At 40.3% G+C, this 25,943-nt stretch overlaps 1 protein-coding gene across 8 annotated transcripts; it reads left to right on the forward strand.

The window, feature by feature from the left end:
- Window positions 1–4: 4 nt before the first annotated feature.
- On the forward strand, window positions 5–24,059 carry PALB2 (partner and localizer of BRCA2). 8 transcript variants are annotated; one of them, XM_089896013.1, is made up of 13 exons: window positions 6–233; window positions 2,231–2,290; window positions 2,428–2,530; window positions 4,920–6,389; window positions 8,288–9,111; window positions 9,472–9,543; window positions 11,261–11,422; window positions 12,558–12,643; window positions 12,900–13,061; window positions 14,456–14,572; window positions 18,533–18,620; window positions 21,038–21,186; window positions 23,550–24,059. In XM_089896013.1, exons 1-13 carry the CDS (start codon window positions 159–161, stop codon window positions 23,758–23,760), a joined length of 3,579 nt encoding a protein of 1,192 aa, XP_089752139.1. In that variant the 5' UTR covers window positions 6–158; the 3' UTR covers window positions 23,761–24,059. The 8 variants fall into 8 exon arrangements, with proteins under 8 accessions (XP_089752140.1, XP_089752142.1, XP_089752139.1 ...); XM_022588519.2 differs by having other exon boundaries at window positions 6–2,290; XM_022588522.3 differs by having other exon boundaries at window positions 6–2,290; window positions 8,435–9,111.
- Window positions 24,060–25,943: the final 1,884 nt, after the last annotated feature.

Below are 25,943 nucleotides of genomic sequence, written 5' to 3' on the forward strand. Positions count from 1 at the left end.
GGCGGATGTACTTGGAAGGGGTGATTGGTGCACCCAGCCCGCGTGGGCCGGCTGACCGTGGGCTGACTGGGTCCCGGGCACCCCGTACCTTCCCCGGGAGCCTCGGGGCCTAGGGCCAGCCGGGTTCCTCGTATCCGCAGGCCCGGGGCCAGCGACAGATGCTCTTTTTGTTGGCCGCCGGCCAGATGGAAGAGCCTCCTGGGAAGCCCCTCAGCTGTGAGGAGAAGGAAAAGGTGCCGGGGATGCGGGAAGGGTTGACTCAGAACTTTGACCCCCTTTCCTAGGATTTGAGGCCTGTCTTTGTTTCCTCGACTATCAGAGGGCGGCAGTGACCTCTCACCCACTTCCCTGGACTGAGGGGGCACAGGAAGTGAAAGTGTGGGAGAGCCCTGTGCTTCCGTGGTGGCGTTTGAAGAACGAAGTTTCTTTACAGCAGAAATGCAAGAGTACAAAATGTAAAACTGTAGATAAAGCTAAAGTTCGCTTTGACACCCTCCCCAGCCCACCTTGCACACTCTCAGTCTTGGCTTCTCCCACCCACCCCCTTAAGTAAATCTCTTAAGAATCTGGATTTCAGACCTTTTTGTGCACCTGTGTGTGTGTGTGTGCGCGTGCGCGTGTTGAACGGGCGGTGGGGGTGTGCAGTTGTGTTCTTTAACCACCAAAAAGTAATACATTTTTTTAGAAAGGTGAATGTTCGTAAATGGTATGATCCGGATGGTTCTGCAACTTCCGTTTTCCTTCTCCGTGTTTAACATCCACATTAGTCCATGTTTACCTACCTTATTTATTTATTTTGCGGTACGCGGGCCTCTCACTGTTGTGGCCTCTCCCGTTGCGGAGCACAGGCTCCGGACGCGCAGGCCCAGCGGCTATGGCTCACGGGCCCAGCTGCTCCGCGGCATGTGGGATCTTCCCGGACCAGGGCACGAACGCGTGTCCCGTGCATCGGCAGGCGGACTCTCAACCACTGCGGCACCAGGGAAGCCCACCTACCTTATTTTTAAAAGTTTTTTATAGTATTCTGCAGCGTGGAAGTGCCGCCTTTTCTTTACATATTACTCTGTCGAGAGCCGTTGTTTGCAGCTTTTCTTTCTACAGCAGTGCTGCTCTGCATATCCTTATACATGGCACTTTGTACGTGGGCCGGCGAATGTTAACTTGAATGCATCTTGGGCTGGCTCTTCCAAGCATCGTGCTGAAACTCTTCATTCACAGTAACTCATCAGTCCTCTTATCCCATTCTGCCTTGCAGTGGGGGTGACAGAGGTCATTTACAAGTCAACAAGCTAATTCCCAGACGTTGATAAGAATGGTGATAAGTAGGAAGCTGTGAGAAGCAGTCTAGGTGTGAATCATGCCGTTTATGAATTGTGTCATCTTGGACAAATTGCTTTCCCTATGATCTTCCCAAAGCTAGCTCTTTCCTCCTTCAGGTCTGGGCTCAAATGGTAGTCCCCAGAAATGCCTTCCTCACCACTGTCTCTAAAGTGTCCATTCTCCTGTAGCCCAGACACTCTCACATCACCCTTTTTGTCTAGGTATTGATTACCATGTGAAATCATCTCACCTGTTTATTTGTTTCCTTGTTTATTACCTGTACCCCTCACTATGTATAAGCTGTGTGGGAGCAGGGGTCTTGACCACTCTGTATACCTAGCCCCTGGAACTGTAACTGACACACGGTAGGTATCAGTTATTGTTCTAGGTGCTGGAGATGACTGATTCATGGACCAATACCTGGACCAATGACTGATTCATTAGTCGAATGACTGTCTGAGGATGACAGCCCCTGCTGCCTTCAAGGATCTCACAGTGAGATGGGAGGAAACAGAAGTAAACAGACAATATGTGTAATAAGTACTGTGATAAAGCAAGCACAGAGGAGAGATGGAATGCCTAACTTGGATTTGGAGAAGGACCTAGAAGTTTACCCCAGGGAAATAAAAATCTAAGCTGAGGCTTGAGGAATCAGTAGGAATTAGCAAAGTGAGTTGGGGAAGAAATGCTCCAGGTGATAGGAACAACTTATGCAGAGATGCTGAGATGTTATAGAGCTTGATGTTCTGTGAGAACTGAAAGTAGAATAAGTCAGCGCCGCTTCCTCCACTGCCTCTAGATGAGGGGCCAGCTGGGCGCCGCATGCTTGTGTCTGATAGGCACTGCATCCCTTCTCTCTGATGCCTCCTTTCCACCTGCTCAGTTTTGTTTGGTGTTTTTCTTCTTCCAGTTGAAGGAAAAATTAGCATTCTTGAAAAGGGAATACAGCAAGACACTGGCCCGCCTTCAGGTAAGTGAATCTTATTCTCTCAAATTGGTATTGTGGTACAAAGAATATAAAAACAGCTCTTCGTTTAATAAAGCTTTTAACCAAAATTTATTTCTTTTTTGTAAAATTGTTTCGTGAGCTGCTCTTGTTTTCTCTAGCGTGCCCAGAGAGCTGAGAAGTTTAAGAATTCCATTAAGAGAACAGTAGAAGGACAAGATTCCTCGCTCCAGCAGGAAGTTTCAACGCAGCTAACCGACACAGGTAAAGCGAGCCCATTCACTTATACTTGCTTTATTATTTATTTCCCAGGTAAATTTGGCTGTGGTTCTTTTTCTCACAGTCAGAAGATAAGCAGTAGCAGTAGAGTCTTTAAAGTGTACAATTCAGTGGTTCTTTGTATATTCAAAAAATTGTATAATCTAGTCACTATCTAATTACAGAACATTTTCACCACCCCTAAAAGAAACCCTGTGCCCATCCTACCCTTAACCCCTGGGCAACAATTAACCTCCTTTTTGTCCCTGTGGATTTTCCTATCCTGGACATTGCATATAAATGGAACCATACAATATGTGGCCTTTTGTGACTATCTTTCACTTAGCATAAAGTTTTCAACTGTCATCCATCCATCTATACATTCATCTAAGCATGCATCAGTACTTCATTCCTTTTTGCAGCTGAATAATATTCCATTATATAGATGTACCATAATTTGTATATCCATTTGTCAGTTAATAGACATTTGGGTTGTTGCTACTTTTTGGCTATTATGAATTTTGGCCATTATGCTGCTATGAACATTCATGTACAAGTGTTTATGTGGACATATATTTTCAGTTCCTTCAGGTATGTACCTAGGCGTGGAATTTCTAGGTCATACGATAATTCTATGTTTAACTTTTTTGAGGAGCTGCCAAACTGTTTTCTACAGTGGCGGTACCATTTTACATTCCCACTGCAATGCACAAGGGTTCCAGTCTCTCCACATCCTTGCTAATACTTGTAATTTTCTATTTTTAAGATTATAACCATTCTGGTAGATATGAAGTGGTATCTAATTGTGGTTTTGATTTGCATTTCCTAGTGACTAATGATGTTGAACATCTTTTTGTGTGCTTGTTGACCATTCGTATATCTTCTTCAGAGAAATATCTCTTCAAGTCCTTGCCGATATTTTAATTAGGCATTTGTCTTTTTATTGGTGAGTTGTAAGGGTTCTTCATATATTCTAGCTATTAGACCCTTATCAGATACATGATTTGTAAATATTTTCTCGCATTCTGTGAGCGGTAAACTGTATTTCAGTTGGATTGCATATTTAGTTGCTCTTTTCCTCTCTTAACTTTTAGCAATTATATTTATTGCTTAAATATTGGAAAGATGACTTTTTTTTTTTTTTTTTTTTTTTGCGGTACGCGGGCCTCTCACTGCTGTGGCCTCTCCCGTTGTGGAGCACAGGCTCTGGACATGCAGGCTCAGCGGCCATGGCCCACGGGCCCAGCTGCTCCACGGCATGAACCCATGTCCCCTGCATCGGCAGGTGGACTCTCAACCACTGCACCACCAGGGAAGCCCGGAAAGATGATTTTTTTAAATTATATATGCACAAAGAAAAAAGTCTGGCTGGGAACATTTTAATAAAAAACAATAATCATTTCTTATGTTAGAAGTCAGGTAATTTATAATCATAAAATTGGAAGCTAATGAAGTAGAAAAGTGGTATGAGGGGCTTCTCTGGTGGTCTAGTGGTTAAGACTCCTCGCTTCCAATGCAGGGAGCATGGGTTCAATCCCCGGTCAGGGAACTGAGATACCAGATGCCGTGCAGTGCGGCAAAAAAAAAGAAAAGAAAAGTGATATGAAAATTACTTTAGCCAAAAAAAGACATGGGGCTTCCGTGGTGGTCCCTTGTAGGGACTCCCCTGGCGGTCCAGTGGTTAAGACACCACGCTTCCACTGCAGCAGGTACAGGTTTGATCACTGGTCAGGGAACTAGGATCCTGCGTGCTGCACGGCCCAAAAAAAAGAAAAAAGGAATAATACTGTATTGTATACTTGAAATTTGCTAAGAGAGTTGACCTTAAGTGTTCTCATGACACACAAAAAATTGTAACTATATGAAATGATGGATATGTTAGCTTGATTGTAGCAACATTTCACAATATATACATATACCAAAACATCACATTAAATATGTACAATATTTATTTGTCAGTTGTACTTCAATGAAGCTAGAAGACAAAACTAAGAGAAAAGATGATTGCAATAAATCTTTTCGGGCTTCCCTGGTGGCGCAGTGGTTGAGAGTCTGCCTGCCGATGCAGGGGACACGGGTTCGTGCCCCGGTCCGGGAAGATCCCACATGCCGCGGAGCAGCTGGGCCCGTGAGCCATGGCCACTGAGCCTGCGCGTCCGGAGCCTGTGCTCCTCAATGGGAGAGGCCACAACAGTGAGAGGCCCGGGTACCGCAGAAAGAAAAACAAAAAACAAACAAAAAAAAATTTGAACTTTGATCTGTCTGAACGAAATAGCATTGACTCTTTTAAATAAATGTTTTGTAGTATTTATATGTAATATTTAAAAATAAATATGGGGTAGTTTTTATGTCATTTTAAAAGGAAAATATTAACTATATAATTTTTTCTCCTCAGAACCTAAAAATAAAGTATCTCCTTGTGACACGTTGCAAATCAACACCCACGTCGATAAAGAAACTGGAGAAAAGACACCTATCACACTTGACCTTGAGCCTGAGTCCTTTAGCCCTGGACGAATCCCAGCAGAAGGATCACGCATACAAAGATCAGATGATATCCAAGAACATTTTCCGTACGGGGTCAGTGGCCCTGATGGTAAGAAAAGGCAGAGTAAGCTGCTAGGGAGAAGAAAGAAACAGGAGAGAACATTTATTTCACAGGAGAAAGAGTCTTTCTTTGATATTGATTCGCTCATACTCTCTGGAAAAAGACTAAAGGAACAGGAAGAAATCAATAGAGAAAATCCTAAGACACCTGTAACTGAGATAAGAACTTACCCGTCAAGTCCTAAGTCTGACATTCCCGATTCTCCAGCACCAGTTACAGGAACTAATGTAGGGAGTGTATTAATTCTGCCAAATGCCAAACCGCAGAGAGATGTTGATGCACTCTTAAGAGGAAATAATTTCCCCAGGGTGACTACTCTTCCTTTGCATGTTCCATCAGTCAGCAGTAGTGGTCAGCACCTCGAGCATGAGCCTCCTAAAAGTAACTGTGAACTTACTACTCACAGTTTAGAAAACATTAGCCCTGCTTTGCCTGTAAACTTAGAGACACAAAACAAAAAAATGACTGTCTTTACAGATAACCCAGAGGTAAACAAAAGTATAAGTGCAAGTGACCAGCCGCCTAGAAGCCCTAACTTGGAGGCAGATAATTCATGTTCTATAAATGAACTCACCTACGATAACTTAGTGGCAAATGAAAACCAAAACTTAAAAGAACAAAATCACACAGAGATGTCTTTTAAATCTCCCAATAATGCTCTTGGTGGTAGAAATGAAAGTCGTCTGGAAAAAGAAGTTCTAAGTCAGTCTAAGAGTCTTAGCCTAGAAGTAATTTCTCCCGTTTCTACAGAAAATCAAACACATTCTTGCACAGTGCTTGAAGGCCTTCTATTTCCTGCAGAATATTATGTTAGAACAACACGACACATGTCAGATTGCCAGAGGAAAGTAGCCCTGGAGGCTGTAATACAAAGTCATTTGGATGTCAGAAAAAAGGGCTTTAAAAATAAAAATAAGGAATCTGCTAAAAAGTTAAACGTTTCCAATGAAGAAACTAACCAAAGTGAAATTATGATGTCGGACACGTACGCAGAACAACCAAGTTCAAAAAGTCCTCAGAAACTTCTCTTGTTAACTGAAGTCAACACTCCCGCTGGCCTCACTAAAAATGACTTTTCTAGGAAGGTGGTTACCCAGCCGTCTGGTAGAAAACGCAAAGGAAGAAGAAAGTCAGTCTGCACCCCTCTGTTAGATCACCATGAACTACTTTTGCCAACTTCTGGCACATCAGGTGTTAATAGGTCCAAGGAAGAAGTTGCCTTGCACAAAGATCAGAATGAAAAAGCAATTATTCATGGTAAGAAGAAAGGTAAATTGAGTTGTGGTTGATGGTGGTGGTAGCTAGCACTATGTACCTGGCACTTTCTAAATGTTGTACATACACTCACTGAATCATCACCCCAACTGTACATGAGGTAGAATCTATTTTTATCTTCACTTTACAGATGAGGAAACTAAGGCAAGGAGATCAAAGTAATCTGTCTTTAAAATGACAGAGTCAGAATTCAACCCTAGCTGGATGGTGCCAGAGTTCACAAACATGGGTGAAAAAGTTGACACTTAGAAGGAAAATATATTGGATATTTACCTAAAATTAGTGTTTATTCAGGTACCATACGGTCTTTTATCCGTGGGGAGAAGTAACTAATATAGGAAATGTTTTTGAAATAAAATTAAATCATCTGTGTCAGAGTAAGAGTCCCCTGACAAACTCTTAGGGATGATTGTCTAGCAAAATGAAATTGTTCTGAGCCACTTTTGGGGGTAAAATATCTAATACAGTCTCTCTGGGGTTTGTAGGACACAGATTTTGAAGGATATCAAGTGACATGTTATAATTTAAACTTCTTTATTCATTTACTCAGGAGTTATATCTGATAAGCTGAGCACAAAATCTAGATCATTCACTCCAGTTCTGTGTGAGAGCTCAGCAACTTTCTGTAAAGGGCCAGATATGAAGTATAGTCTTTGTGCTCCATCACAGCTACATGAGTATAGTGTGAAAGTAACAATAGACAATATGTAAATGTGATTGTCTCAATAAAATTTTATTTACACAACAGGCAGCTAGCTGCTCTATACCCCTGGACACAGGCTTTGGTCTATGAGCTACAATTCATTAATTAATTTAAAAATAATAATCATGACGTTTTTATCATTTTTTAGGCCAAAAAGAAAACAAAGGAATGGGAATGTAGGGCAATCTAATAATAAACTTGAAAGGTTCTTTTGTATACTTTGAAATAATCTGCTGTGATTTCAGTAACCTGCAGGTACATTAAAAAATTTTTTTTCTTGTGGTGACCTTCACATAACGTAAAGTTAACCTTTTTAAATTAAGTGAACAATTCAGTGACGTTTAGTACATTCTCAGTGTTGTGTCACCATGACCGCTGTCTAGTTCCAAAACACTTTCATCACCCCAAAGGGAAACCCCATACCCATTAAGCAGTGTCTTCCCATTTCCTCTCATCAGTCCCTGGCAACCACCAATCTGTATTCTATCTCTGTGGACTGACTTATTGGGGGTATCTCATATTAATGAAATTATACAATATGTGACGTTTTGTGTCTGGCCGCTTTTACTTAGCTAGTTTTTGAGATATACCCACATTGTAGCTTGTATCAGTTTATGGCTGGATAATATTCAATTGTATACATGAACCACAGCTTTCTTATCTGTTTATTAGGTGTTGGATGCAGCTACACTTTGAGTGATACAGAATTCCTGTCGCTTTAAGTCTAGTAAATTACTCTTTGCTTGAAAAGGGGAATAAGTTTTCCTCAGTGAGAAGGGCCAGCATTTTGTAGACTGTACTCTGGTAGCCTGTTGGAATCATAGTTCTGGATCAGAAAGGACTTGAGAGATTCTTAGTCCAGTTCCCCTAGGAGGGACAAAGAAAATGAAGTGAATTGACTTGCCCAAGGTAACACAGCGAATCAGTGGCAGAGCTGAGACTCCACCCCCGTCTCCCTTCTAGCTAGTGCTGTCAGCACCACATTGATTTTGCTCCTGCAGGAGGAGCTGCTAGTTAACCACTAACCTGTGGCTGATTTTTGAACTGTTCACTGAGATTTCAGAGTCATGGGTGGGAAAAGTAATGAACTCTGCACTATATTGGAGTTTAGAATCTCACTCTTCGTTGGGAATTAATGTCTCTTGTTGGGTATTTGTTCTGTTGCTTTCTGTTTTAGAGAAGGAAGGTCACTGTCAAAAAGAGGACTTCCTTTCTTACAGTAATTACGTGTATTTATCTTTGGATGATGATGCTTTCCGTTCTCCAGTTCGTAAGAGTGAAATGCTAAATTTAAAGCATCTGTCGCCTTTTCTCAAAATCACAGACTTTCAGTTACCTGATGAAGACTTTGGGCCTCTTAAGCTTGAAAAACTGAAGTCTTGCTCAGAAAAGCTGATGGAGCCTTTTGGATCAAAAATATATGGAGAGGGACATCTTAAAGGGGGAAATTGTGTTGCTGTGGAGCAACTGATCCCTAAACAAATCACTATAGAGAAGGAGGATGGGAAAGAGGAACTGATCATCCTGCCAGGAAAGGCACATCCTAAAATGCCAAACCAAAAAAGCCAGCCTCAGGAGAAGGGCCTTTCTTCATCCATTTTACTTTTCACTCCTGTAAATACTGTTGCATCTGATGATAATGACAGACCGACAGCAGAGCTATGCTCACCCGCTTTCCCCGTCTTAGGCTCTACTCCAGCTTTTGGCTCCCAAGCCCATGGAGAAAAGATGTCTGCAGAGGTTGTTGGACAACCTTGCTCTACACCCCAGCTTTCTCACTTAAAAGCCACAGTCAGCCTTGCTAGTGACCATAAACAATTTTGGAGCAGCCCACCAAAATTAGATAGCAGCCTGCATGTGGCAGGAAGGGAAGGAGAGCCTTCCCGTGACTGTGACTCTGGTCCCCAAGCAACAGCTCTACCCATCGAGTCATCAACCTACAAAGAAAATCAGCTCCGTGGAAACACGTGCCAGGAATCACGGAAACATTCCACTGAACAGGTACAGACTGCTTCCTTTGTGAAATTTTCTCCGAAGAAATGAAGTATCTTAGTGAATATGGACAGCGTGACCACCTTACACATCAGTTCCTCAGTGTTTAAGAATGTTTTAACATGTTTCTGTGATATGGCTTCACTATAAACATTAAGTTCATTCTGGGGAAATTAGGATTAATTAAAAAATATATATTTTTAAATATAAGGGATCCTGTTCTCTTTGTTATCCATGAAGCTGTTGCATTTGGAACTTTGCCGCTGTTACCATAGAAAATAAAACATAGGAAATAGTTTGATGAGTGAGTGATGCAGGCAGATATCATACATAAAGTATAAATTAATTATGTGACTTTTGTTTCCACAGACTGAAATAGCAGACGTTCCTGCTTGTGATAGCTTAAACCCAGGCACCCTACAATTGGTTTCAAAGTTAAAGGTCGGAAGACTGTTAACTTATAATATGTCTTGTGTCTTACATGTGAAAAATGTGATGAATTGATAGGAAAATGCAGAGAATTTGATCATTAGAAAAACTTGATAGATTCAGAAAAACAGATTTAAATTCTTTGTTTTCCACAATATTTACCTGTGGATATATTTTGAGATCTTCTGAAGAAGTTTATATGTCAAGCTATTGCCAAGAACAACTTAACTCTGTATCTAAATTTTAAATCAGGTATTTTGACAGAGAGAGAGGGGGATCATTCATGACTCTCCTACCCAAATGATGTAGTATTTCTAGAAGAATCACTTGTGGTGATTTGTAAGAAAATGGGTAGCAGTTCTAGGTTATGACATAGTGAATGGTTAATTTTCATATGCTATGTGTTATATATGGTTCTGAGAAATATAAATTATAGTATTCTGTTAATGATATTTTGGTAAATCCTGAGAAGTGGATTAGATCCCTGTCCTGGTTAACTTTTTATACTTGAAGTAGGATGGTGTAGAGCAGGGCTTTTCAATCTCAGTACTGTTGACATTTGGGGCTGGATAATTCTTTCTTGTAGGGGACTGGCCTGTGCATTGTATGGTATTTAGCAACAGCCCTGGTCTCTACCAGTAACACCCCCTTCCCAGTACTGATGACCAACAGTGTCTCCAGATATTGCTAACTGTCCCCCAGGGGAGGGTTGCAAAATTGCCTCTAGTTGAGAACAACTGGTGTAGAAGAAAGAGCTTTAAATCCACATAAACTATTTCTGCGGATCACTGGCTGTGTGACGTGGGACAAATCATTTAGCCTCTGAGCCCCAGATTCCTCTTCTATAAAAAACACATAATGATACCTATGTTGTTTCAAAGCTATTCATGAATCAGTTTTAATAACTTAGTTTCTTAAAGAAATCAACCATTTCATTCATATTTTCAAATTTGTAGGTAAAAAGTTATTTATTATTCTTATAGCTTTTTGGTCTGTGTATATGCAGTTAAGCCTCTCTCTTCTCACCCCCCATTTCTATATAAAAGTATTTTTTTCCTATATCAGACTTAAGAGGTTTGTCCGTCCTATAGGTCTTCCAAAAAAACTGGTTTTTGGTTGTGTTGATTGTTAATTGAGTTTTTTGATTTCCTATTTCATTTTTTTTCTGTTTTTATCCTTAGTAAGTCCTTCCTTCTGTTTATCATTGTGCTTATTTCATTGTTCTTTTACTAACTTCTTGAGTTGCTTCCTTACTTTATAAATACCTTTATAATTATAGGTTTTTGTGGGTTTTTTTGTTTCGGGGGGTTGGGGCATACTGCTTTGGCCACCACATTCTGCATGTTCGTTTAGAAATAATATGTTCTTTCAGTTTTATTCCCTCTTCAACCCATGGGTGCTTCATCAGAATGTTTCATTTCCAAAGGTTCTTATGGAGCTAATTAATGTTCCAGTTAGTTCTTATGGTCTATTTTTTTGTGGTTAAATCTGAATCTTTTCCAGTCTGGAGCTACATGTTTTTAAATCTTTCATTGTAAGTGTGTATGGACAGCTGTTGTAGTTACGTAAGACCCACAAAGCTCTTTCTTTTGACCTGCATAAAATTTTAATATTATTTAGTTGGTATTTCATCTAATCCTTGTAATCCATTACTTTTCATATTTATTCTTTTTATTAAACAGCTCCCAAGGATCCCTTTAACATAACTGTTGTTGCCATTCTGTGTTAGAATCCTTCAGGTTCCTGTTCTGTGGACGTGAGTGCCATGTGGTGGGAAATAGCTGGTTTCAAAGAGCGGTGTATCATAACTGCTTGTGAATACGTAGTTTCTCTTTGGAAACCTCTGGATACTTGGCAGTGGGAAAAAATTTATTCCTGGCACTTCGCAGAGGTAAGTCAGAATATTATAGCTGAAAGAGATCTTTCCAATCATTTGCATGGTAATATAGATGTGCAGCTTACCAAAAATATGGGATCTATGACTGTGCAAGACAGAGCAGAGAGATGCGGTTTTTCCCCAACATTTTATTATGAAAATATTCAAGCATACAGAAAAGTGGTGCAGGGGGCACCCATATACCCAGCATCTAGTCTCTACAATTAACACTGTGCTTTATTTGCTTTATCATATGTTTATCCAGAGATACATTTTTACGCTAGATCTGCTGGAGGAGCTTGGAATTTCATATCTATTCTGATTTCTAAACTTGCTGATACCTCTGTTCCTTACCTCTCACCAAAATGTTATTTCTGCTTTTTTTTCTGTATATACTTTCTTCTGTCCTTGTCTACCTTTGTACATATCTTACATGGTTGCAATCTTAGTGTGCCTAAAATTTTTAAGCCTGCCTTTTCTTACCATATAAACATGTTTCCTGGTTTCTACATATTCTTCATACTTAATTATTTGTTTATTTTGAATTTTATTTTTCTAGCTTTATTGAGGTATAGTTGACAAATAAAATTGTAATATATTTAAAGTGTACATTTGTGATGTACACATGTGATGATTTGATATACATACACACTGTGAAAGGATTCCTATAATCAAGTTAATCGACACATCTATCACCTCACAGTTTCCTTTTTTTTTTCTTGGTGAGAATGCTTACGATTTACTACTGTCTTGGCAGATTTCATTCTTGTTCTCCAGTATACCCCCAGCTTCTAGCACTGTGCTTTGCAGAGTGTTGCTCAATAAATATTCGTTCAGTGAATAAACTTACTTTAAATGGCTACAGATTGTTCCATTCATCCACATGCCAAAATTTATTTAATTATTCTCCCATTGCTAGAGCATAGATTGTGTTAAATAAATGCCACAGTAAACACTATTATGCACATAGCTTATTTGGATTTAAGCTTATAAAAAGAGTGTGTTTGCTGAACGTTTTCACATTTGTTCAGATGTTGGAAACTATCCTGGTATAATGACACTAGAAAGGAATGTGACAAATTTTGGAAAATGTAGGTAAATTAAAGATGAAACAACCAAATATAATTTTTGGCTGCTTTGTTTTATTTAGGTCCCAGTATTACAGATAGTTCTAGTGCCTGATGTTTGTAATCTTGTGTGTGTGGCTTTGGGAAATTTGGAAATCAGAGAAATCAGGTATGTAATTCTCAAGGAGTATTGTTTTCTTTCCCTTGATCTTTCTCAGCTAGTTTTGAGCACAAGTTATAACCTAGTCTTGAGTCTTGAAAGAATCTAAATTTAGTCTAAAGAGAGATTTGTTAAAAAACAAACAAACAAACAAAACTATCAATGACATCCCTAACTGAAGTTTCCTTTTAAAGTTTGAACCTAGTTCTTTAATATTAAAGACTTCCTCCTGACTTCTCTGCATTTTTCCTTATATTTGGTTTAGGGCACTACTTTGTTCTCCTGATGGTAAAAGTGAAAAGCAAGTGCTCCTGAGTTCTGGAAATATAAAAGCTGTGCTTGGCCTGACAAAGAGGAGGCTAGTCAGTAGCAGTGGGACCCTTTGTGATCAACAAGTAGAAATCATGACGTTTGCAGAAGATGGAGGGTAAGAAAAGCATTGGTTGATTTTAACTATTAGATCAAGAATGATTTTATCACAGGGTTTCAGAGAAAGTTGAATCAGTAGCATCTTGTTTTCTCCGCTGTATGTGTAGTATAGCAGGTTCTGCCTCAATACTGGGTTATAACATAGAAGCAGTTCAGGGGGTGGAGCCAGACATGGCAGGGAAGAAGGCAGTGGAGCAGAGAGGCTCAGCAAGTGTAGTTTGTTCTTCAGTCTCCCTTGACATCTCTGTGTGTCCTTTAAGTATTACAAATACCTCAAGATCCTATACCTTTTTCTGGTTTCACAAACTCGGTTTCCATTGCTTCAGGTACCATCTGTATGCTGGCTACTTGCAAACATATATTTCTAACTCTGAGCTCTTTCTCAGCCTCTAGACCTGCATGCCTATTTATTAGACATCTCGTGGTTACCTCAAATTCAACATGCTAAAAATGGAACTCATAGCATCCTTTATTTCTGTTATACACTCGTTACACTTTATATTGATTTTTTAAAAATTTATTTTATTTATTTTTAGCTGTGTTGGGTCTTTGTTGCTGTGCGTGGGCTTTCTCTAGTGGCGGCGAGTGGGGGCTACCCTTTGTTGCGGTGCACGGGCTTCTCATTGCGGTGGCTTCTCTTGTTGCAGAGCATGGGCTCTAGGCGCACGGGCTTCAGTAGTTGTGGCTCGCGGGCTCTAGAGCGCAGGCTCAGTAGTTGTGGCACACGGGTTTAGCTGCTCCGAGGCATGTGGGATCTTCCGGACCAGGGCTCGAACCCGTGTCCCCTTCATTGGCAGGCAGATTCTTAACCACTGCGCCACCAGGGAAGCCCTATTGTAATTATTTATTTGTCTTTCCTAATAACGGAGGGCATGGACCTTGTTTGTCTTATTTAATCCATGACCTGTTGCAGTAAAATAAGCAAGAGATAAATAATTGTTTGCTTAAATTAGGAAAGCATTAGTGGAGATGGGGAGAAACAGATGGATTTGAGAGAGGTGAGATGATAAAGTCATTAGGACTTGGTGATTGAGTAAATAGAGAGGAAGGACACAAGGATAAAGTCCATGTTTCTGGGTTGCTCACTTGGGTGGGTGGTGGAATGGTTAGTTGAGATAGCAATGCAGAAAGAAACACAAGGTTTAAAGAGAGAGCTGGTGAGTTTAATTTTGGATATGATGAATTTGAGGTGCTTGCAATATATCCAGGTAGGTAATATGAAAGTAATAAATGTTCATTGTAGAAAGTTTAGAATACATGTGTTTTCTGGCTGAAATTTTTTTTCTGGCATTAGGTTAGTGTTTATTATGCATAGTTCAATGATATGTAGAAGCGCTGCTTAGAAACTGCTTTGGTAGAAAGTGCTGATTTTTAATACTGTTTTTAATGCAGAAGCAAAGAAAAACAGTTTTTGATGCACCCTGAAGAGACTATACTAACTTTTGCTGAGGTTCAAGGGATGCAGGAAGCTCTGCTTGGTACCACTATAATGAACAACATTGTTATTTGGTAAGCGTTCCCTCGAGGGCCTCAGTTTCCTCATCTGTAATATAAGGATTTACCTCTAATTTCACAGGGTTATTAAGATTAAATAAGAGACTCTGTAAATATGATTGTGTTTTTGTTTGTTTACTATCAAATGCTATATACTTGTCTTAACAAGATTAATTCAGACAGTCCAAGCAGACAATTTTAAAATAAATGAAATTTTTTTCTGTTGACAAAAATCTACTGCTGGGAGTTCCCTGGTGGCCTAGTGATTAGGATTTGGCGCTTTCACTGCAGAGACCCGGGTTTGATCCCTGGTCGGGGAACTATCCCACGTGCCTCGCCGCACAGACAAAATACAAAAAAAAAAAAAATATTGCTTCCAGTTAATGGCTGAGTAGCTTTCTCAGACTAATTCTCCTACTTAAAATACCTATGAACTCTGCACAAAATATAAAAATCAACTATCTGAAAGCACTAGAGAGCAAGAAAAAAAGAAATATGCTGGAGGAAGTTCAATACTTAGAAGAAGGAAATGTCACTGGGCGAATTTCCTGTTCAGCGGGCAGGCCCCAGTCTGCACACTCAGTTATTAAGAGCCTGATAGAAAGTGTTCTGTCCTGCTGGCTTAAAGGAATGAAGGATAGAGATCAAGGTAACTACAGCAGCTAGAAAGCAAGGAAGAAAAATCCCAAAAAGTAGAGAACCAGAGAAGGAGCTCTAAACTCTGGCTATATTCTCTACCTAAATATCTGGCTGACCTTTAAACTGCATGTATGCAGGACAGACTTGAAGCAGCCCAGGTAAAGCAAAAAGAACTGAACTGGGTTTTCGGCATTTGGAATTTGAGTTTAGCCAATTTCACTGTTTACTAGGGGGAAAAAAATCAATATTTTTCAGAGGAACCTAACAGAATGCAGAGTTTATGTGATGTGTCATTCATAATGTCTAGAGTACTATCCAGAATTACTAGATGTATAAAACATGATTTCAAGATTCAAATTAACACATTTGTGGTAGGGAAACTGAAGTCGAAGAGTCCCCAGCCACCTCTCTTTCCTGACCGTGGAAGAGAACCACACCCGGCCACAGGCACTTGTAAGGTTAATTTGTAGTAGGAGAATAGGTTGATTTTTTTTTTTTTTCTCAGAAGGCTCCTCCATTAACTATTCCCTTGGGGCCAGAATGGGTCTTGGTGAAAGAAAGTTAAGATATTAGTGTCACTGCTACCTGCCTGTTCTGCATTTTCCAGTCCTAACTCTCTAGGAATAAACGAGGAAAGCGTGACCCCTGAGAGAAACTTTGTCCCCTCCCCACCAGGGAGCCTCTGGAATTTGACCATGACCTAATCTGCCAGAAGACTTTGTTTTCAGATGTCCTGCTGTCTTCAAGGAGCAGGTTTCCACTTTAGGCACTTTCCTCAGGGTTTCCACACGTGGGTCTTGTTTGAGAACAGTGTTCTTAATAAAACTTGTTTTTTCTATTCTTTTTGCTCTTTCTGTAGTCTGCACTTTCATTGTTTGGCTCCTATACTATTTATATAATCTAGTAATTGGTCTCCTTTCCATCAATCAATATTCAACCTCCAGATCATTTTTGTTGTTGTTGTTGTTTTGCGGTACGCGGACCTCTCACTGTGTGGCCTCTCCCGTTGCGGAGCGCAGGCTCAGCGGCCATGGCTCACGGGACCAGCCGCTCCGCGGCATGTGGGATCTTCCCAGACCGGGGCACAAACCCGCGTTCCCTGCATCGGCAGGCGGACTCTCAACCACTGCGCCACCAGGGAAGCCCCCAGATCATCTTTTATACTCTTACTTTATAAATACTCATCCTCCCAGTCCTCCTACCTCCCGCCGCCAAAAATAAAACCTTCATTGGGGGCCCATTTTGCTTTTTGCAGCTTTCATTTCCCTTATGCTTCACAAAAATTCCTCTCCACCTGTTCCCTATTCCTTCACTCCCTTTTTTCATTCCATCCTTCAGTTCCCCCCTTCTAATAATAATAGCCTTTGGCATTTCATAAGGGATCACAATGGAATTTGAGGCTAGGAAGGGACTGCTATACTTAACCTGTAAGTATCAGTTTAAATTCTAAGTTTAAGGTTGCCTTAAGTTGCCTTAAGTTCTGTTGTAGCACCTCAACCCTCATTGATGTTTTCCTCTCTGAGTTCCTATTGCCCTTATTTTTAACTTAGCATATACTACCTTGTATTATGAAAGTCCTTGAAGATAGGTACTGTATCTTATATCTCTTCTCAGTGTCTGTCTTAGCTCCTTGCTTAGAGTAGTTACTCACAGATGTCTATCAAAATCTATCATTTACCTTTTGGGCTCTGTATAACTTTACAGTTACGTATAGTAGTTGTTCACCTTCCCTATTGACCTGATTTGTTAGATGTCTAAAGTGACTCATGTTATAATCAAGGTTCAGTGGTCCTTTTTGAAACTATTGCTGAAGGTCTAAATATTTAATCTTGATCAAGCTATATTAACGGAGCACCCATCTTTCAATTATTTACTAGGTATTTGAGTCTCTACTTATGTACCATTCTCTGTGAGAGATGCAGATATGAATCAGATATGAATTTTGGTCCCAAGGCCCCTAAAATCTAGTAGGGAAATAAGATTGCTTTGCAATTCAAAGTATATAATTCCTTTACAATTTACATAAGGTCAAAGTGATAGAGATTTAAACAAAGTGCTTTGGGATTTGGGGAAAAGGCAGTTACTAAATACAGAACTTGTACTAACCTTTGTAAGGGATAAACCATGCTGGTGTTCTTTATATGAGGAAAACCTTGCATAAGTACAGTAGAATTTAGTTCTTTCTTCAGTTTTTATACACAGTACCTGGTGCATAGAAACTTCAGAAGTATTTGTTGAATGAATATATTATACCCTATTACAGTATATATTAAATAAAAAATGAGGCCTATGGATAGTACTATAGGGAATTGGAGGAGAGGAGATTTCTGTGGACTGGTGCAGACCGGGAGGAGTGATGGAATCTAAATTGAGCTCATACAGCTGGGAGGGGATGGGACATAATCTAGGCCTTAAGGAATAGATGGGCATTGTCAATAACAGGGATGTGAATTAGTCAGTAATGGGGAGTGCGTTGGGAGGGATAGCTTGAACAAGGATATAGAGCCAGGAATATGCACAATATTTTGTCCAGACAATGAGAAACTTTCAGGTAAGGGAGCAGTGAGTAATATAGTGTTGCAGCGCTGGATTCACGAGGGTTATAAGTACCATGAAAAAGAATTCGGACTTTATCTTGTGGCTAATGGGGAGCCAATTGAAAGTTTCTCACCAGTAGAGTCACATGGTAGAACAGTTAATCAGTGTCACAAATCCTCAATAAAGCTAAGGAGTGGTTCCAACAAACTTTATTTTTTTCTTCTTTGTATTCACCCCCTCTCCTGTCTTCCTTTTTCCATTTTTTATCCCAGCTCAGTCCATTTTCTCTCCATTGTCTTGGACTAGCCACATTATCTTTTCTCTCTATTATCTTGGTCTAGCTCTAGTATAAACATATATTATAGAGACATAATTATAAGTCTATTTTAGGTGTAGTCTCTCCCCTAACCAAATTTGGTTTCCTGACCATTGTCTTCCATGGAAAATATAGTAATAACAAGAAGAGTGATAAAATCCTAATAATAGAGCTATGCCATGTGCCTAACTTCAATACAAGTAAAATGAGATAATGGAAAACTTTTCTCATGGAATGTGAAAAGATTTATCCCTCGTGGCATAGCAGATTCGATCTAAAGCTAAACTATTAAATTACACTGTTGGCAAAGTTAAACTATAGTTTTATTTTTAGCTAAATTGGTGGCTAAACAAAACTAAGGTGCTGTGTCTCTTAGTTTTTCCCTTGGTCACCTCCTAAAGGATTCTGTGATAAATAAGAGAACATTATGTCAAAACCAATTTGCTGGAAGAATATTACAACATTTATTTTTTGTGTCCAAGGAATTTAAAAACTGGTCAACTCCTGAAAAAGATGCACATTGGTGATTCCTACCAAGCTTCAGTCTGTCACAAAGCTTATTCTGAAATGGTAAGTAATGATCTGCTGGGACCACTTTGTGTGTTACTGTTGGCCTCACTGAGTGAGAGCAATAACTTAGTAAGTAGTAATTACCTGACCCTTCCTGGTGCCTATTTTTTTTTCAAAATTGGATAGCAGTGTTTGTTCTTTCTTAAAATTTATCAGTGAAAATAAGTGATGGCACAATATGACTGGGTAAAATTTCTGGCTGTATGACTTAAGGGCAAACCTTGATTTCCAGCTGTGAATTTGTACCTGGCAATAGTATGCCTGTTATCAAACTTGGCTCCCAACCACATTGCCGTAAATGATTTATGATGTGAATGAATGCCCTTAGGAAGGATGATTAAATGGTCCTAGACATGTTTTTCTCTGAGGCTTTAGGATTCTCACATAGAACTCAACACAGCTTCTTAGCCATTGCGTTAATAGACTTGGCTTACAGTCCAGTGTTAGCATCTGAACAGGGTGAAGGTATTTGTCCAGGAGTCAGGGATAACTGCCTGAGTATCCACTGTTGAGCCATGAGCAGAGGCAGAAGCAGCCAGCTCAGCGCTGTGTGGAGACTGACCGGCTCAGCCGCAGTGGCAGCTCTGTGAGCATCAGCACCCAGAAGCTCTGAACACAAAGGATGCATCTTTCCCTAGTCTAGCAGCATCTGTGGAAATGAACTCAAAAGTTGTGTGATCTTAGGGACTTCCCTAGAGGCCCATTGGTTGAAACTCCACGCTTCCATTGCAGGGGGCATGAGTTCAATCCCTGGTCAGGGAACTAAGATCCCGTATGCCACAAAGAAAATGTTGTGTGATCTTAGATAATCTATCACATTATCTTGGGGCTAACTTTTTTTTTTTTTTGCGGTACGCGGGCCTCTCACTGCTGTGGCCTCTCCCGTTGCGGAGCACAGGCTCTGGACACGCAGGCTCAGCGGCCATGGCTCACGGGCCCAGCCGCTTCGCGGCATGTGGGATCTTCCCAGACCAGGGCACGAACCCGTGTCCCCTGCATCGGCAGGCGGACTCTCAACCACTGTGCCACCAGGGAAGCCCAGGGGCTAACTTTTTTCATCTTAAAATAAGAGGGTTGAATTTATTTCTGGAATGCTTAAATATACCTACTAGGCATTTAAATAATTTTACATTTTTGTTATTACAACATTAATACCTATTTGATATTAAAACATTTAACACAGAAATGTATAAGATAGGAAGTAAAATTTCTCCATGAAGCCAACCTCCAGAAATAATAGTTAATAGTTCAGTACAGAAATCAGCAAACGTTTTCTGTAAAGTGCCCAGATGGTAAATATTTTCAGCTTTGCAGGCCACATGGTCTCTGTTGCAGCTACTCTTCTCTGCCACTACAGCCCCAAGTCCCAGAGGTAATACGTAAACAAATCGTGTGGCTATGTTCTGATAAAACTTTTTGGACAATAAAACTTTGAGACTTGGATTTCATATAATTTTCATGTGGCACAAAATGTTCTTCCTCTTTTTTCCAACCATGTCAAAATGCAGAAATCATTCTTAGCTCATGAGCCATGCAAAGATAGGCATTGAGCCAGATTTGACCTGTAGGCCACGGTTTGCCAACCCCTAGTTAAGTGTATAGCAGGTAACATTTTTTGACTCTTGGTTGTTTTTTAATTATAAAGGTAATTCATTCTCATTATAAGAATTCAGTCATTCTATTGATAGAAATGGATGAATTAGAAATGAATGTTATTAATCTTAAGATGGCCCTATAATTAATTTTCCCTATTTTACCCCCCAAAATAACTACTTTCAACATACAACATACATATATATGTATATATACATGTATGTGTGACATATATTTTCACACACAATAATGTTATTATTAGAACATGTAATTTTAAAGCCTGGAGAGGTCTGTAACACATTCTCCCACAGAAACAACTATAGGTGATGGTGTCTTTTTTTGGTCATTTTTACTCTATAAATAAATAGGCTATTGCAAACTGGCCTGAAAATGCAGCCACCACTTAAAAGATTGTTTTTATGAGAAAATGTCTTCTGAATTTTCAAAAACCAACTTACAGATGAACATTTCTAGTCTGAGGACTCCCGCCGTGTGTTTATATGCCCTTTTTTCTTATGCCAGCATTTTCCCAAAGAGATGGCATGAGATGTTAGTAGGCTGTAAAGGGGAGGGAGCTGATAAGTCAGCTAGTCATGCCTGCAAAGACTGGCTGTAAAGTCATGGGGAGCCCTCTGCTGGAGAAGCCAGAAGTCCAGCTCAGTGATACCCTCAACAGTTCTGCCTGGAAAAGAGTGAGCCAGGGATTAAATCCTGGAAATTTAAGTTGACCGTTCCTGTAATTCTTTAGTTTTGTCCCTGCCAGTGCTTTTTTCCCCACATGCTCTTGATGATTTACTTGGTTATTAATTTTTCTCCTAAATCAGGGGCTCCTGTTTGTTGTTCTGAGTCACCCTTGTGCCAAAGAGAGCAAGTTGTTGGGAAGCCCTGTGTTTCAGCTGATTGTGATTAACCCAAAGACGACCCTGAGTGTGGGCGTGATGCTCTACTGCCTTCCTCAAGGGCAGGCTGGAAGGCAAGTGTGTTATTGCCATTTAATGAGTATGACATTTTAAGAAGCATTTGTGCAAATACAGAAACCAGATATTTTTGTGTCACTGACATGAATGGAAACATGACATACTACAGATCATAGTAAAGAACGTTAACAAGTGGGATGGGGGGCTTCCCGGGTGGCGCAGTGGTTGAGAGTCTGCCTGCCGATGCAGGGGATACGGGTTCGTGCCCCAGTCCGGGAAGATCCCACATGCCGTGGAGCGGTTGGGCCCGTGAGCCATGGCCGCTGAGCCTGTGCGTCCGGAGCCTGCGCTCCACAACGGGAGAGGCCACAACAGTGAGAGGCCCACGTACCACCAAAAAAAAAAAAAAAAGAAGTGGGATGAAGTATGAAGTTTAGTAGATCTGAGTCAAACCTCAGATTCCCTACATCCTCTGATCCCCACTAGTATGGCACTGGATAGGTATTTTATGTGTTTTCAAGCCCTGTTTTTTCCCATACCAAAAACATTTCAAATACAAAGTAGTTAATATTCTCTACAAAAAACTTGCTATAATTTATGTTCTTTTCATGAAACCTAAATTAAGGAAGTTTTAGATGTACAAAGATACCTTTACTTTGAAATCTTGACTGCATCTCCATCATGGAGGCAGTTGATATTTATCTTTTGATAAATATTTATCTGTTGACTGATGAGAAGATCTATTTCCCAATGCCACAGTTACTGTCATCCCAACAGTTTTCTGAGCTATGTAAAGCTCTGAAGTAGTGCTGATATTAGGCGAACCGAGCAACATCTGAAAGTATCATTTATGAAGACTGCCTTTATTAATGTTTGAAAATAGACCTGGTAAATCAGGATCACAAAGTTTAGCTTTAGTAACTCACAAGGGGTAAGGAACCTTGATAGTTACAATGTATATTTCTATGTTTCTTTGGATCTTGTGCAAAGCTTGCAAGATCATGGCACGTTGGAAAAGTCTCTCTCCCTATGTACTTAGCCAGCTGTGGCATTTCTGCAGATGCTCTTAGGTCAGCAAGGACCTCAGAACTCTCATCTGCAGTATGTGCTTGTTTTCTTGGATATAAAGAGAGACCCATAGTCATTGGCCTAGAAATTGAGGATACAGATAACTACCTGGTCACACATTTCCTTTGTCACTTTTCAAACCCATTTGTTTAGTAAATCTTGAAAGCCTATTTGGTGCCAATCCTGTAGGAAGCACTACTATTTCTAATCTCATGGAAGTTAGAAGAGAAACCTAGTGAGCTCGAGTTTTTGAGCACAAGCCACTTGTTCTCCTTGCTTGGCCTTTGCTATAAACCTTTTTCTGTTCAAAAAAGAAACAACTAGTGACTGCTCTTCAGGGCACACAATGCCATGAGGCTTGCACTTTTGGGGAGCACAAAGGATGGAAAGGCACCTTAATTGGCAGTGGAGGGTTGGGGAGAGACTGTCAAGGAAAACTTGATGGATTTTCAAAAGAAGGGCTAGGAATCAGCTATACAAGGTTGGGTGCGAGCCAGAGATAAAATATATCATTCAGTTCACTCACAATATTCACAGAGGGCTGACTGTGTACCAGGCTCTGTGCAAGGTGCTGGTGATATGGCAGTAAGGAATAATCATTAATTTTTATTAAGCACTTCCTGTGTGTTAGGTACTGTGCTAAGCTTTTTATATCAACTGTTTCATTAAACTTCACAGCAATCCTATGAAGTAGGTCCTCATATCATATCCCTGTTTTACTGATGAAGTGGAATGACTTGCCAGGTTTGCACATCTCTTACTTTGTTAGAATTCAAACCCCGGTAGCTGACTGCAGAGCCCTGTCTTAAAAAGACAACCAGATTTGTTTTATGATGTTTACATTTTTTGTGGGACCAAACACGGAAATAGGAGAATCTCCCATAGTGAGGAGTGCTGTGAAGATAAACAGAGGTGCTGCAATAGAGAGGGAGCAGAGTGTATGTGTGTGTGCGCTCTCAGATCTCTGAGTAGGTATGACCTTTCTATGGAGGTGACAGGCCTGAATGATGACCAAAGCCCAGCCAGGCTAAGCTCTGGGGTTAGAGCTGCCAAGGAGAGGGAAGAGCAAGAGCGAAGACAATTAGGTGAGACGGAGCTCAGCTGGTTTGAGGAGTGGGAGGCAGGCCCCTGTGAGCTGGTGTGCAGGGGATACAGAGGTGCATCAGAGAGACAGGCAGGGTCTCTAGTGATTATAGCCAGCAGTCCTGGATTGCAAACACAGGCATTCCTATTTCCAGGTAATTTTGTTCTTCCTGAGAGCATGGTTTGGGCCTGTTGTTTTCATGGTTTTTTCTCTTTGTCTGTTTTTTTGATATGTGATCTGAATTGTCTTTTCTCTGCTTGCTGTTAGGTTCCTGGAAGGTGACGTGAAAGATCATTTTGCAGCAGCAGTATTAACTTCTGGAACCATTGCCATTTGGGACTTACTCCTAGGTCATTGCACTGCTCTCCTTCCACCTGTCTCTGACCAGAACTGGTCTTTTGTTAAATGGTCAGGTGCAGATTCTCATTTGCTGGCTGGACAGAAAGATGGAAATATATTTGTATACCGCTACTACTGAGTTAGGGTAAGGTTGAAACACCGTGTTCTGGATATTTTCGGCCTCTTATTACTTTTTGGAGTTGTTACTATAAAGGAGACTATTTGAAAGTCATTTAAAATAATTACCTGTATTCATTCAGACAGACTTTTTACTCTGTTGGTAGGGGCCCTACTAATCTTGAATGTTCATTTATACTTATTTGGGAGAAACGGATTTTAGGTTGACTTTTGTAATTCCTCACATTTGCACATTTGCTTTTAAAGGTGTATCTACATAAAGCTTCAAATGTTAATAAATATTTATTTTGATACATCCTGTTTGGCATATTTTTTCCTATCCTATAAAGATCAGTTTTAGAAATAAGAACTAATTATTTTACAACTAGAATATTTTAGTCAATGATGCTTGCATAGTAAAAGTAAATTTCAGTTAACTCAGTATACTAATACGCAATTAATTACCTTTTATGCTACTTACAATACTTTATTTTCACTTATCTGCCTATTGAAACGCTAATTTAGAAATGCTGTTGTGCTTTTTCATTCTCACGTGCACCCTTGATACCAGTGCCTGCATTTTCACAAGTCACTTAGAGTCAACAACACAGCTTTACTGAGCACATCATCTTCACCTTTGCCTAAGTGGTTTGAGAGACGGCAATTTTTAAAGTCCTAATCTGGTGGTATCATTGGAAACTTCATCCCAATCTATAAATATTTATTTGCCTAGCTTTCTTGAGTATATTAAGAGTATGTATTCATGATCTATGTAAGGTAACTATTTGCACCATTACTTCTCTTTTAAAGATACCTTTTTATGCTATTACTGTAGTGGGTTTCGCTAACTTCATTACTACCTTTTAATACATTTGAATAAAAGATTTAATTTTCTCTCCTATACTGATTCTTTTCTCACTGTCTCTAACCTCAAATGAATTAATACTTTGCAAGCACATCATAGGTAATAGATGGATTTTCACAAAGATTTAATTTACTCAGGAACCCTGGGAAACATGTTATCTTGATTTTAAGAGGTAAGAAAACTGAGTAGATCTAAGTTAGTAACAGTAGAACAAACACTGAGTACGTACTTGACATAGTAGGTGTGAAAATGATTGCCGTGAGGCCCCTACCCCTCAGAAGTGCACAGGTTAGTGATTTAATTTAAATACTGTGTTTTAAATTGAAAGGGTGTGTTCAGAGTTCGGCTGTGGAAGCTCAAATGGGCAAGCACAACACGGGGTTCAAGAAAAGCTTCATGAAGAATGACAACTTAGCTGAGTCTTGCAAGGTGAGGAGGTCAGAGCAGAAGCGAAGGATATTCCAGGCAGCAAGGACAGTATGGTGTGAACTACAAACAACTCAGCGTTACCAGATGATTATGCGATGGGGAATGGACTCAGGAAGCTAGAAAGGTAGCCAGGGAGCTTGTGAGGCATGTTAACAAACCTGGACTTTATGCTGCAGGTGAAGGGGCTGTTGAAGGGTTTGAGGAGTGAGGCGATAAGGTCCCACTGTAGCCACAGTGAATAATGGATTTATGGAGGCCAAGAGTAGAGGCAGGGAGACGCCCAGAAGGGCCTGACCTGTGGCAGGGGCAGTGGGAATGAAATAGCTGAATCAGAGAGAGATTTAGGGGGGAAGAGAAGCAGGAGGACTAAGTGAATGCATGATTAGGCAGCAGGTGAAGGAGTCTTCAGTTTCTGTCTTACTGGGGTGATGGTGTCAGCAATTGAAATAAGGAACACACAAGGGGGAAAGAACTGATCTGAGTGCTTATAGATCATCTGGCAATAGGAAATTGGATCTAGGACTGTGAAGCTCAGAGAAGAGGCCAGGTTGGATGCAGGTAGCAATTAAAACCTCTGGAGTGAATCAATTCTGAAAACTTGTATGTTTAAAGTCAAGAATGGGTCAAGGACAGACCCCCAGAATCAATGTTTAAATGATGAACGGAGGAAATAAAGCCATGAAGAAGGCAGGAAAGGAATGGCCAGAGAAGTTGTGTCTATTGGACTTAAATTAAGATGCAGTGGTGAGGTTTATGAAAAGTTTTAGTGCTGGGGGTGGGAGGTCAAGTAAATCTAGATTTCAGTGGATTAAAGGGTGAATAGGACAAATTACTTACAAAACAGAAATAGAGTCATAGATGTAGAAAACAAACTTACGGTTACCAAGGGGGAAAGGAGGCGGGGAGGGATA

This window comes from Delphinapterus leucas, chromosome 15 (assembly GCF_059928025.1).
Source record: "Delphinapterus leucas isolate spDelLeu-1000000601 "Yukka" chromosome 15, BTC_Dleu_Yukka2, whole genome shotgun sequence".
Classification (NCBI taxonomy): Eukaryota; Metazoa; Chordata; class Mammalia; order Artiodactyla; family Monodontidae; genus Delphinapterus; species Delphinapterus leucas.